At 42.8% G+C, this 13,973-nt stretch overlaps 1 protein-coding gene across 1 annotated transcript in view; it reads left to right on the top strand.

The window, feature by feature from the left end:
• fat2 (FAT atypical cadherin 2) overlaps positions 1 to 13,973 on the top strand; it is a 90,468-nt gene that overhangs the window by 22,722 nt on the left and 53,773 nt on the right. Inside the window, exons 5-11 of the mRNA XM_068714073.1 lie at positions 2,382 to 2,440; positions 3,126 to 3,437; positions 4,572 to 4,779; positions 10,981 to 11,120; positions 11,640 to 11,702; positions 13,021 to 13,233; positions 13,746 to 13,956. Of these exons, the coding sequence (XP_068570174.1) occupies positions 2,382 to 2,440; positions 3,126 to 3,437; positions 4,572 to 4,779; positions 10,981 to 11,120; positions 11,640 to 11,702; positions 13,021 to 13,233; positions 13,746 to 13,956 (1,206 nt within the window). The remainder of the gene's footprint in view (positions 1 to 2,381; positions 2,441 to 3,125; positions 3,438 to 4,571; positions 4,780 to 10,980; positions 11,121 to 11,639; positions 11,703 to 13,020; positions 13,234 to 13,745; positions 13,957 to 13,973) is intronic.

The raw sequence follows: 13,973 nt of genomic DNA, 5'->3' as shown, positions 1-13,973 counted from the left end.
AGCCCAACAGAAGTCGGGCTGCTGAAACAGTAAGACATGTACTCTGCTCTGACATTTTGATGTCCCTGTTTCTGTCAACAGATAGTGCCCCCCCCCCCCCCCTCCCCTCACTGTAAATCCAGGCCCAATAAAACCATCTCACCCAGATCGTTGTGTAGCGTTCCAAAACTGCCGATTAGACGGTGTGTGGCCGGGTGTGCAGGGCGAAGAAAGAAGACGAGCTGGATGTCAGTTTTAACACGACTACTCCTGATGCACCATGAATGCCTTTGTGACGTTATCCACCTCAGTATGATCGTTATGGTTATTTTTAAAGATATATAAACCTTCCTAGCTGTCTGTGCCGATAATCTCACCTTATGCCATTTATATTTTTTTTTTTTTTGTACCAAACTTTTAAAGATGTGCTCTATTTTGTCTCCTTATGAAAAGTTAAATCACCAACTTTATTTTTGTCTTTAAGATAAGATAGATACATTTATTTTGAACATGCAAAATGAGAATAATCACTAAAATGAACAGTAAACGTGCAGAAAATTCAAAATGCTTAAATAAAAGAAGACGCTCCAACCTCATTTCACCTCTGAAAAAAATATGTTTGAAATACATTTTCTTAAACTAGTTTATGTTTTTATTTCAATCATCTTCATGATTGATTAAAGTGGATTTCATGTGTGATTCTAGTGTCACTATAAAACCTGAAGTTGATCCTTTTAATAAGCTGAGGAGCATCAGATTCTCTTAATCATTTCACACCAACAACAAACAGGAAGCTTTTCCTCGAGCCTTGCTTTGGTGTGAAAGAGGACACACACACACACACACACACACACACACACACACACACACACACACACACACACTCTCTCTCTCTCTCTCTCTCTCTCTCTCTCTCTCTCTCTCTCTCTCTCTCTCTCTCTCTCTCTCTCTCTCTCTCTCTCTCTCTCTCTCTCCCTCTCCCCCCCTCTGCCCTAAAACACTTCACTTCGTTTATTGAGATGAGATGAGGTCAAAAGCCCGACTGGTAAATTTGACTCACAGCTGCAGAAAATAAGAGATAAGATGCAGCAAACATACATCAAAGTGGGGGCTTCAAACTAGCATTATCTTAATTAAAACATGATCAATTATAATAACTTAAAAATAACACATTCGGTATCGATACAGTACTATTAAGATAATCCCCTTTTCTGGTCTTTTATCAAAGACCAAACACAGATTTCAGTAATATAACAACTACTAAAATTCAAACATATTCTAACATTTCACAAAATGTATTTGAGTGAAAATACCTCTAATACGTTTTTAACGCATTATGCAAAGCAAGAGTAGGACACATGCTGATGTGTAACTGTCAGGTTTCTACTGCAGGTCTGAAGTGAAGAGAACAAACAGCTGCAGACGCACAAACCAACAGCTGTGTCTGAATAACCTGCTGAGCCACATACTTCAGAACGTATATCAGAAGCAAACCGACGTCTGCGCTTCATAAACACTGATTCACCAAACCGTCAGTCTGGTGCTGCTTAAGTAATAATAACATGATAATACTTCATGGGTACATTCTAATCCAACAGATCTGTAACTCTTAGAATATACATATATAACATACATATATAATACATGTCTAACTGTGTTGTTCTTTCCTAAACTAAGACTTTAGAAGTGTAAAAAACGGTCTACAATACAATTTATTCTCTTTGTTGTAATTTTAGCTGAAAAATAATTGAGAACATTTGATTTAACTTACAATGCCAGTATTGTTCTGTATTAATTCATAATGATTTTAAATAATCTTCAATTTGATTTTTAAGTTCATTCTTTTTTGTTGTTGTTTGTTTTTTTAAGAACAAATGTGCTTTTATTACGGTCATTATTATATCTCTTTAATATATCGTAATTATTAATATTTGTTTGTTCGCCTGTTTTATTGATGATGATGTCCCTCTGAATGGGAAAAAAAAAAAATCATGACGACAATTTGTGTAAAAATATCTTGATTCAGAATCTGGATGAAATTATTTCATCAAGTTTTTAGTGTTTGGCAGCAAAACAATGGGAAACATACACACACTCGCACTGTACACACACACACACACACTTTAATATAACTCTCAGTTAGACACGCACAACGACACACACACAGCTTTATCAGCAGCAACAACAGCAGCAGAAACAACATCCATAAACCAACATGTGTTTGCTCACTGTGAGACGCACCTACAACAACAGAAACACTAACACTGCTAACCTTCTGTTTGTTTAGGTGTAATTAGAACTCTCACTTCGCAGCACTGAGACTCTCACACACACTAATGATATTGATTTTTCTCTTGTGTGTGTGTGTGTGTGTGTGTGTGTGTGTGTGTGTGTGTGTGTAGGTGTTATCAGCACTCTCAAAGCGTTGGACCGGGAGAGTAAACCCGAACACAGCGTTGAGGTGAGTCTCTTGTGAACATGTTCCCTTCCCTTCGGGGTCGATGCTGAGACAAAAACAAATCCTGGTGTTCTGTAGTCAATAAATCTATGGAAGTATAATAAGTTCTAAAGGCTCATAAAAACACACACCGCCTTTATTAAAAAAAAGGTGACGTCCAGTCTGGATTAATTGGGTCTAATAGCAGGATGAGATTAGGATTTGGCTTCAGAGTCGAAGACTGAAGATGTCTTTTTAAAGCAGCCGTTTGCTCTGATTTCAAGCAGTCATACAGGGAAACAAATCTATAGCAGCAGAGGACACACAGAGAGCAAATTCTGAGTTCACAGGAGCAGAAGATAGACCACAATGCACTGCAGCTACAAGGAGCGTGTGCAACACTTTCTCAAATGGAGAAACCTCAAAACCAAAACCAAAAAACCCTAATTCGCGGTCTCAACATAATTTACTATCTTTTTTCACTGCAATTAACAGAGTTATTGATGAAGGAAGGACGGCATGTGGTTCTGAAATTAGGTGAGAGCAAGGGTGGGGGGGGGGGGGGAGCTTCCCCATAGAGCTGCTAGAGAAGATTACTTTCATTATTGTCTATAAATGCCTGAAAAAAGAGATGTTTTTTAACACAGAGTTTCATCAAGCTGTAAAATGATAAAATCATGATGCTGTTAATCCTCTTTTTAATTCTCAGGTGATCGTCTCTGATAACGGATCTCCGTCTCTGCGCTCCACCGCCACCGTCGTGATCCGAGTCCTGGACGCCAACGACAACCGGCCCACGTTCACCGACAAGCTCTTCCACGTCAAGCTGCCCGAGCAGCGCCGGCCGGCGGGCCAACGGGAAGTGTGCAGGATGGTCGCCCGAGACGACGACAAGGGCTCGAACGCCGCGGTCACCTACAAGCTCACGGACGACCGGGACGAGGGATTCCAGATCGACCCGGAGACGGGCGTGGTGACGTCGCACGGAGACTTCTGGCCCGGAAACTACAGTATTCTCACGGTCGGTGTCCAGAACTTTGATTTGAAAGTTGACGATGAGTTTTGTGTTACAACAGGCTTGAATACTTCCTCTAAAGAGTTGAGGTGTGAGGACTCTAGAGTCTTGGCCGAGCCCACCAGCTCTGCTAAAGAGGCTAAATTAGCCGTGTTCAAACACGAGCTCTGAAACCAAACCGGAGGTCTGTCCCTGTCATCACTCATGCTTTGTAGAAGCCAGAGAGGTTCATCGTCAGCAGAAAAGCTCTTTGTTCTTCCTGCGTTGACATACAGAACAGTCGTTAGGAGTTTGTTTCTCTTGACGTTGAACACCTTCACACGAGGCGTGCGTTTGTTCACACAACACGTGTGTTTGTTGGGGACTACTGGTGCTCTAGTGAGTCTTTGTGGCAGCAGGACAGTGTGTGTGTGTGTGTGTGTGTGTGTGTGTGTGTGTGTGTGTGTGTGTGTGTGTGTGTGACTGAGTCAGAATAAACTAAAGTGTGTGTGTGTTCATGGTGATGAAAGAACATCAGTGAGACTCACTGATGAGTTATAATGGAGCTCTATGGCTCAGAGGCTTTGATACACACAATATTTGTTAATTGATGGTTTGGGTCTTTTTTCATATTTGTTGACAGAAATACAAATATAGCACATATATACTATTTTAACAAAGGGTTGAAAGCCACAGTTCACCACCACTCTTCACTGTAATTGACAGATTGGGGATTTAAAAAGTCATAAATGCATAAATCTGGGAGGAAACTTTGTTTTACAAATATCATTCCGGTGTGTTTGTATTTCCACTGAAGGACTCTGTGTTGTGTTTTCTAGTCGTTATTCTGTTAACGGAACCAGCAGCAGAAAACACAATGAAATGTAGATTAAATTAACTTCTTTTGAAACACCTTTCATTTTTGTTAAAATCTGTAAAAGAATATATAGTAAAAAAAAAAAAAGTCTGAAAATAATGAAGAAATCAAATGCTACAATGTTGCTGTAGTTTTTGATGACATCATGCAGACATTAAATTAATTCAAATCAACAACAGCAATCTTTCTGCTGTTTGCCTCTAAGGTCTCCAGTATCGTTTTACAGTTTCTCTATTTTTTAGTCAAACCCTCATTTCAATGTTGATTTCCATGTTCATTCCCAGATTAAAGCTACAGACCAGGGCAGCCCATCGCGCTCGTCCACGGCGAGACTCGACATCGAGTGGATCGCCCCCCCGCCGCCCTCTGCCGAGCCAATCACGTTCGACGAGCCCCCCTTCACCTTTGCCGTGATGGAAACAGACCCCGTCACCAACATGGTGGGCATCATCGTGACGGAGACGCACCGGCAGAGATGGTTCGATATCATAGGTGAGGGGGAAGTGAACACACACATACACACACACACACACACACACACACACACACACACACACACACACACGCACAAAGATGTTTGCTTCCAACAGAACAAACTTCAAGCTCTGATGAAAAACAAGCGTCACCCAAATGAGTAAAAAGACAAAGGCTGACTAAAAAAAACACGATTATTTTTGTATTTCCACGAGATTCCTCAATTTGAAAAGAAACAGCAGGAAACAAAATGCAAACTTTTCTTAAGTCCGCATTTCTGCAGACCTTGCCAGAGGTAATTACCCACAATTCATAGCGTTGTGATGGTTAAACCATAGACCCTATATAAGAAGTGGACGTAGTCATCGTGACGTTTGTGGCTTTTTTGCAACCGATGAACGGAAGTTACCATATTTGGAATGCGGGGGGAGTACGGCCGTACGCCACTTTTCTCATAGACTTCCATGCAATCTGACTTATTTTTGCAACCGGAGGAGTCCCCCCCTGCTGGTCAGTAGAGAGAATGCAAGTTTTAAGACACTTCCGCATCGGATTCACTCTTCAGAACCGGAGGTTGCCGCCTGGTTATTCTTTAGCGGCCATGCAGGCTTCTTTGTGGCGCGTGAGAGGAGAACGATTTAAACTGATAAACCACCAGATATTTTAGATAGATATTTGGAGGATAGATGGATGGATGGAAGATGAATATATGCAAACAAAATATGGATAAATAACACAACCTTGCCACCACAGAAGCTCATGAGTTCCTGGAGCGATGGCTGAATAGAGAGGAAAAAAAGGAGGAGGAGGAGAGGAAAAAAAGGTCTCTGTACCAGCGGGACGTTTTCTCTCTACGAGGATAAATCAGCGGCGTTCCTCCTCTCATCACCTTCCAGATCACCACAGGAGGAACAAGCTGGCCATTCCTCCTCCTCCACCTCCTCCTCCTCCTCCTCCTCCTCTGGCTTCTCTCAGACTCGGATCACTATGAGAAGGACCGTCACGGAGGGCTTTATGAAAATTTTAAAAGCGTGACGATATTTTCAGTCGAAGTGGAAATCATCCCCCTGTGACTCCGGACGTGCCGGTGTCTCGTTCCCTTTGAGCCTCCCAGAAAAAAAAAAAAAAAAGCACCATCAGGGTCTGCCAGGCCGCTTCCTGCCAGGCGGTGTGCAGAGAAAGGCCGAGGTTCCTCCTGTTCAGTTTGCTGTGCCAAGCTCCATCTGTGCCAGAACCCCCGACGGCACAGCAACAGACACCCTCTGCATCCCCCGTGGGGACATTCAGCCGTCTCATAGCTGCTGACGCCGGATGCTACGTCTTCTGTCACGCGTGAGTTAAGTTATGTCACGAAGCAGAGGAGTCCTGATCGACCTGAGGAGTCTGGCAGCACGAACTATAGTTTAATAATGCAGTTTTCAAAGTTATTAAAGCATGATCGACATAGTTGGCAGAACCTTCATGCATCTATAATCTCTTTCATCTGTCCACATCCATTTTTTCCCTGAACTGTCCAATATTCCTCCGCCTCATTCACACATCTCTAATGAATCTACGACGACGTATAAGGGCCATCGTAGTTAAACAAATGAAATAAAATACGGTGCTGTGAGACCGAGATAATATTCAGAGGAAAATCTCTGAATTTCTGAGATTGAAGTCGTAAATTTATTAGAAAAATAGAGATTCTTGGAGACTCTGCATGTTTGAGATGTTGATGGAGGAAACATGTTTAAATTACTCCCTATACCAGTCATTATCAGGAATTCTTTATTCATTTTTTCTTCAGCAAACCGAAAAATAAACCATAAAGACATTTCCGTTTGGTCATTAAGTACAATTTGCTTCAAAGCCTGGCGCTCTTCCTGTAGGCTTGGTGTCCACCAGGGCAACAATTTTCTGAAGTTGCCACCACCCTGGAGGATGAAAAAGTAATTCATATTCTCAGTTTTTCTCTTTCATTCAGAATCGCTTCCACCTTTGCAGTATATTTGCCTTAGGTATAAAGAATTCTCATGTCAACCGTCAGATCAACCTCTCCTCTTTGTATTTTTAGTTTTAGACTTCACCCTTTGTTTTCATTTCCATTTTTCATGACTACATGATGAGACTGGAGACCGGCTCACTGTATCTCAATTGGATTCTATTCAGCTTCTAATCCACCCTGGTCTGCTCTGCAAGTCGAGTAGCGCTGAACCCAGATGCCCATCACGCCTCCTCTCTGGCCGCGAGATAACTCGCCGAGACAAACAAAGACTTCCCTCGCTGTCAGAAATAACTACAGAAAGGCCTCCTGTGAATCTGCACAAAACCAACGCGCTGCATTTAGAGCCAAGTGGAAACACAAAAGGGGAGAATCTGTTCCTTTCATTAAAGGATTGGATTGCAATTCAAAGTAATCGTTTGGAAAACACTTGTAATTTGCTGCAATTTGGTTGAAGTTAGTGCAACTGTTCTGCACAGCTGGAGGAGAGAGAGAGAGAGAGAGAGCGAGAGAGAGAATCAATGGATCCCGACCCTCACCTTTTGTCTTCAACCTCTGAGCAGCGATCTGAAGAATGCAACTGCTGATCTAATCAGAGGAAATGATGTCCTCTCTGCAGGAGAGTTGACCTGATTCTCGGTGTACAAGGTGAGGACAACACGCAGCTGTTGAGGCGGGTCAGGTACCTGGAGGACGCCCCCGAGGCGGACACGAGACAAGCTGACGAATTCAAACCTCCTTGTGCCTCGGAGCAATTACTGGAGGAAGTTGCGGCAGGAAAGGGCATCTGTGTCATGATCATTCCAACTTGCCCTGAAGGGAGTGTTGGCAATATTGTCTGCAAAAATTTGGCCATTTGAGGATCAAGACATTTCAACCCGGAAGCATAGCTTGTTCAGAATGCATTGTATTCAATCATATACTCATACTCTAAAGGGATTTAGAATAACTCAGTCAAGTTTATTTGTAAAGCCCGGTATGATTAAACATGTCCCAGCATGAGCTTTCTAAAGAAACGTGGCAAAATCCCTTCAAAACGAGCAGTAAAGCGATGCAGTGCTCGTTAAACCCTGCAATGCAAAAGTGACAGATAAAAACTACAACATGCTCTTTCTTCCTCTAGGAGCACCTATTTAGAATGTTATCAGCAGATCGACTGGGTGTGAAGAGTGGGTGTCAGTACTTTTCTAATGCTTCAGACCGGCCGAACTGCGCATACCACATCGTGGCAGTTAGAACTCAACGTCCTACTAGTTGGTTAGGTTTAGCAGAAGATCAATTGTTTGGGTTAAAGAACACAGGACACGAACAGCTGTCTCCTTGGTGAAAGTCCTGCGTTTGTTTGACCCAAGCGTTGGACCGGACTCCTGCTCCAGGTGGATTTTGCCGCTCTTTATTCTACGTCACCTGACTTCCCCCTTTACTCCCGTCACGCTTACTACAGCCACGACTTCGTCTTCTTGTAATTATATTGCCGATCAACCTTTTGAATAGATGATAAAGAACTTTTGCGCCGGCTAGTTGGTGTAGCAGCTCTCTTCTAATATCTATGAGGCGTTAAAATTGTGGTTTGGGGTATTTGTAGGGAACTTGATGCTTGATGAAAGGTAAGAGGGTCACCTAAATCATTAGGATTTAACATTTAAAGACTGCTGAAATCAAACAGAAAATGAAGTGGCGGTCTGGCCAGTTGTTTTTTCTTTCAGACACTTTTCTCTGGAGAGTCTGTGTTTAATCGCCCCAAAAAGCCAATCGTCCAAATGTACGGACGTATTATGATGTTGAGCAACGGACATGTTGAGCTCAGCGTCTGACTGAAATGATCTGATTGGTTCTTTCTTTTCCTTCCCGTCTCTTATGGACTCTGTACGCAGTTGCTTCACCTCTAAATTTCGCTTTGCGTCCAACATTCGCTCTCCTTTTAGTTCTGTTTTGCTCTCCGTCAACCCCTGAGAAATAATATCTGGCTCTTTAGCTGCAAGATGTTCCACTTCCTTCACTTTCTACCTGTGTCTGTCTGTCGGTGTGGTGCTCAGCAGGAAGTGTACAGTGGGCTTATGCTAAAAAAAATGCCCCCCCCCAGCATTGGCTGGAAATGAGGAAATAAATGAGAAAAGAATGAAACCGACTCCATGTGACCTCCTGCCCTGCGGATCTGCAAGAGGCCCACCGATGTGATGAATTCAGCCACATAGTTGCACACCATGAGTAAAATATATTTTTTGCATGACTTGCCCCAGAGGGAATGGAACCTCCAACCATGGCAGGGATATCGTACCGTCCTGGAAATGATCAGTAAAGTGAGAAATTGTGCTCACAGCCTCTTCCTGTCTTTGCGCTGAGACGACAGCCGGCGATGAGCATTGCTGCGTCCCATTCACCCTTTTCTTTTTTTCACAAAAGCCTTGGAGGCTGCTGGTGTGTGTGTGTGTGTGTGTGTGTGTGTGTGTGTGTGTGTGTGTGTGTGTGTGTGTGTGTGTGTGTGTGTGTGTGTGTGTGTGTGTGTGTGTGTGTGTGTGTGTGTGTGTGTGTGTGTGTGTGTGTGTGTGTGTGTATGTGTGTGTGTGTTACAGGAAGTCTGTCCAGGGGATTTTGAAATCTAAATCACCTGTCGATGCTACTGCTTTAGTCTGCAGTGTTTCAGCTCAGTCATTACGGCGTAACTGACAGATAATTGGGTCATCTAGAGGTCTATTTCTATCGATCAAGAACAAACAGAGCGTGTGCAGAGTGTGTGTTTGTTTGAGTATGATGTCAGGAAAGGGAAGAAGGGGAAAAGGTCGAGAATTAAAGATATTTATCAGTGCTTTATTCTCTCTTCAGATGAATGCAAAAATGATTGGAGTGCAGCCTCAACCGTCACATAATAGAAACATAAATATAAACATATGTAGAGGTATAAAAGCGTCTCTGGGTGTGTGCTTAGTCCTTCACAAGGTGTACATCATGGACATAAACACCATCTGGAGGTTTACCTTTCTTACATACATACACGCAACCTACATACACGCATACATACACGCAACCTGCTGAGAGAGAGAGAGAAGGAAGAGGGTGCAGGATAAAGAAAAGGAAGGAGGGAAGAGGGAGGGAAAAAAGAGAGAAGGTAAGGAAAGGGAAAGAGGACGCAAAGGAGTGAAAAGAGAAACACACGGGTGGAGTGAGTCACTGCAGATTTAAAAACTGAGCTTTCGGTGAAAGAGAGAAGAAAAACAATCACGCATGCAATCGGTGAAAAGTGAAAATAAACAGAATTATGAGCACCCTGATGTAAAAACATACTTTCTCCCATTTCAACACTGTTTAATTGGCAGCAACAAGGACAAAGGATGTATCCCCATACGTGGCTCAGATCACCTGAAACTAAGAATCGTGAAGATTTCTTTAGCTTAGAATGACTCCTCAATACCTACTTATCCTCTAAACGAAGTCCGCCGTGTCGCACCGCCATGATGCTACAGTAGCCCAGAACGGACAAACTAAACACTGACTTTAGAGAGAGACTTTTGCCTTTTCCTCGTCGGCCACCGTAGTTCTTAACGTCGGCACACGAGACAAGTTTCAGTTGGTTGCAATCTGTAACATCACCACTAGATGCCACCAGATCCTACACACTAGATTTGTAAAGGATCCTTATCAACTATGTTGATGTTTTAAAACCATTTAAACTGTACATCAGTATCCGTCTCAAACGTCCAGACTTATAGTCTTCTTGTCCTCTTTTATTGGCGCTTTGAGGACCATCTCATCAAAATATTGGTGTTCACCAACTCCACAAGTCATCGTAAAGTCTAGATGAGACAATCTGCGTCTGTCGCTCCGACAGCAGGACAGGAAGGAGAAACAGTCAAGTGCAAACAAAAACTAAAAATTATCTTTTCAAATCAGACAGACGAGTGGTAAGACAGGCGATGAGACAGACAGTACTGTCTCATCGCCTGTAAATAAGAGGCCATCAACATGTCCTGCTGTGATGGATGGATCCTTATAAAGGAAAGAAAAATCGATTTTGTTCTATTTTAATTCAATAAGTTTATCAGAAAACTTGTGTTTACAAAAGTTTACACAATCAAGCCGGGATGAGATCTCCCCCCCCGAGGACGAAGCCGAGATGCATCATTCCTGCCACCAGTCAGAATCAGACCTGCAGAGTCTGACACACCGTCTAAGATATTGCATGTGACAGCTGGACACCCACTAACTGATGGACCTCTGTCTGTGTGTCTCTCTCTCAGGTGGCGATGAAGAAAAGGACTTTGACATCCAGAGAAACACAGGAACCATCACCATCGCCCGCCGGCTCGATGCGGCTCGGCGCTCCAACTACAACGTGACGGTGCGGGTCACCGACGGCCACCACAGCGCCACCACACAGGTGAGAAACAAAACAGAAGACTTTTGTAAAAACATGCCTCATATTTGTAAAGAGTAGAAGAGTAAGGACTTAAGAAGGAAGGAAGGGAAGAATGGTCTTAATTTCCCTTTTTCGGATCAAGATATCTACGTTGTTGTGTTCACACCAAACTAATTTGCAACGACTGAGTCTTCTCTACGTTTTTGAATCTCTAGAAAAGTAATTCACGGATACAAGACAATGATCAGCTTTTTTAGAAGGGAGAAAACACCTCATCATGTTGGTTTGATGATAGAAATAACCTCAACTCAGTCCTCTCAACGAGCCATGTTACTTTTTAAGTTCAATCCACTGAACAAAAAACTTTATTGGTGTCCTCATTTGAACATCTCTGGTTTAGAATCTAATCTTAAACCCTGCAGGCAGCAGCGGGTCGGGTGTGTTTTTATCCTGTGAGCCGCTGCTTTCCTTGATTGTAATGTTGTTCCTGCCGAGCATCCATTTTCTCAAACCCCTGTGTGTCCCATCTCCAAACTGCAGGCCTACATCCGTGTGCTGGACATGAATGAGCATCGGCCAGTCTTCCTGAAGCCGCTGTACCAGGTGAGAGTGGATCCAGTATATTTCCATTTGATTATCAGAGCTCACAGGAGACTTATTACAAGCAATAATACCCTAAAGGGCATTCTTTACAGATCATTTTGGGTGTGTCGGAGATGCAACCAGGTGCGAAAAGCAGTGCTACTCTATAATCACAAGAATAAAAGTCCTTAAAGGGATAGTTTAGATGTTTTGATGTGAGGTATGAGGTACGTTTCCATATTACTGCAGTAGATTTGTAGAAACACTTCAAGTGTTGGCTATATTTAAAATGTTTTCACCTCTTTACTTTGCTGTCAGACGGCCCTTTCTGACGGGGAACTGAAGCTGTTATCTATACTCTTTTCAGAGGCACCACACTCCTTTGACAAAACCAGTAATTGTACCTCTCAGAACACAGGAGTTGCTGCTCTGCCTCCATCAGTTAGTGAGTTTGTGTTATTAAGTGTCTCTGGTGTTTTAAAGGGTTAGTTGACACAAACAAACTATCTGATGGAGGGAGCGGGAGACCAGCATGCCCTGTGTTCTGCAAGGTAAAATTACTGTTTTTATCAATGATGTCTGGTACTATCCCTTTAAGGACATCCATTCTTGTAATTATAGAGAACAAACGGTACTTTTCACACCTGGTTGCACCTCTGACATACCAATGACTATCTGAAAATAATCCAAACCAGTCCTTACATTTTTTTCCCCAAAGGGTTTTATACAACAAAACTTTCTATCTTTCCATCAAAAAGCATACCAGAAGTTCTCTAACTTTTTCTGCCATGTTCCCTATTGGAAGCTGAAAAAAGAAAGACACAAGAGACTAATGTGTCTCACTGAATCTAAAAATGTGTGTTCAGAGCGTGTTTTATTATGTAAATTGCAGCAATTGGGAGCTAAGGGTTTCAACGTACCGTAGGCAGTGCTTTATTGATTTTGACATCGTTGTAACCAGGAAGCTTTTAGCAAAGTAATCTAAAGTTAGAGGTAAAACTTTAAATTTAAATTTGAACACATGAGAGAATTATTATCAGCCTCTGCAGGAATGCTTCACTGTAATTATCAGGACATCCAACAGACAGTAGCTGCTGTTGTTTTCCTAATCACAGTAATCTGGTCCAGTCTCTGAGATTGTTGCTCTAACAGAGCATCTTCTTATCTCAAAATGCTTTCTGTTGTTCGTCGGACCGCCTTTATGAATCAAAAGTGTGTTGTAAAAGTCCAGGTGTTCAGTTTCCAATATTTTTTTTTTGTATCCAGCCCTGTGTTTTTCTTTCTCATTACCTTGAACAACCTCACCCATCTCCTCCTCCTCTCTCCTGTGTGTTTTGAGGTGAGGGTTCCTGAGGACACCTCCCCGTGGAAGGACATCCTGCAGATCAGCGCGCAGGACGCCGACATCAACAGTAAGCTGGTGTACTCCATCCACAGCAGCCTGCATCCAGACAGCACCAAGTTCTTCCATCTGGACCCAAAGAGTGGAGTCCTGGTGATGACGGAGGAGCTCGACTACGAGGCGATCTCCGTTCATACGCTCATCGTTATGGTAATGACACCGTTATCTCAGTAGAACACAGTAGAATCTCGTGAGGATATCTGTATTGTTGATTGATGATATATAGAGCAGAACAATCAGGGTATGAACGAAGGGTTGTTTCAATTCATGCATGATAAACGGCTCCGCTACCTCTTTGGCACCAGGCATTTTAAGCTGTTTCAATTGTTTTTAAATAACAATTAATAGGATCATTTTACAGCCTATAAAGAAACATTTATAGTCAGTTTACCTGAAAAATTCTGGGGGAACATGATTTTAATTGGATGGTGACACTGAGGAGATATGAACAAATAAGGTTAAAATAATATAGATCTTAACTGGAAGATGAAAAACATTGCACACATATGCATACATTGCATTTTATTTGCATGTCTCAATAAGCAAAACTGGTGCAGTACTCATTATTGTATATATTTAAAGATTTTTCTATAACAGTCTCAGAAGTCTCAGACCGCCACCGACGACACAAACACTTTTAACATTTCTTTGCTCCTCTTCAGGTGCGTGACCAGGAGATCCCGGTGAAGAGGAACTTTGTGAAGGTGGTGGTTCAGGTGGAGGACTGTAACGACCACTCGCCGGCGTTCCTCAGCCCGCGCTACGAGGCCAGCGTCTCCAGCTTGGCCCCTACAGGCTCCGAGGTCGTCCGGGTCAAGGCCCTGGACAAGGACATGGGCAGCAATGCCGACATCAGCTATTCTCTGAACTCTGGTGAGCTGTTTCTCAAA

The sequence above is a fragment of the Cebidichthys violaceus genome, unplaced genomic scaffold (genome assembly GCF_023349555.1).
Source record: "Cebidichthys violaceus isolate CVI_PGR_0920_01 unplaced genomic scaffold, fCebVio1.0.p SCAF_2, whole genome shotgun sequence".
In the NCBI taxonomy this organism is placed as follows: Eukaryota; Metazoa; Chordata; class Actinopteri; order Perciformes; family Stichaeidae; genus Cebidichthys; species Cebidichthys violaceus.
This window is presented reverse-complemented; position numbering and strand designations above follow the sequence as displayed.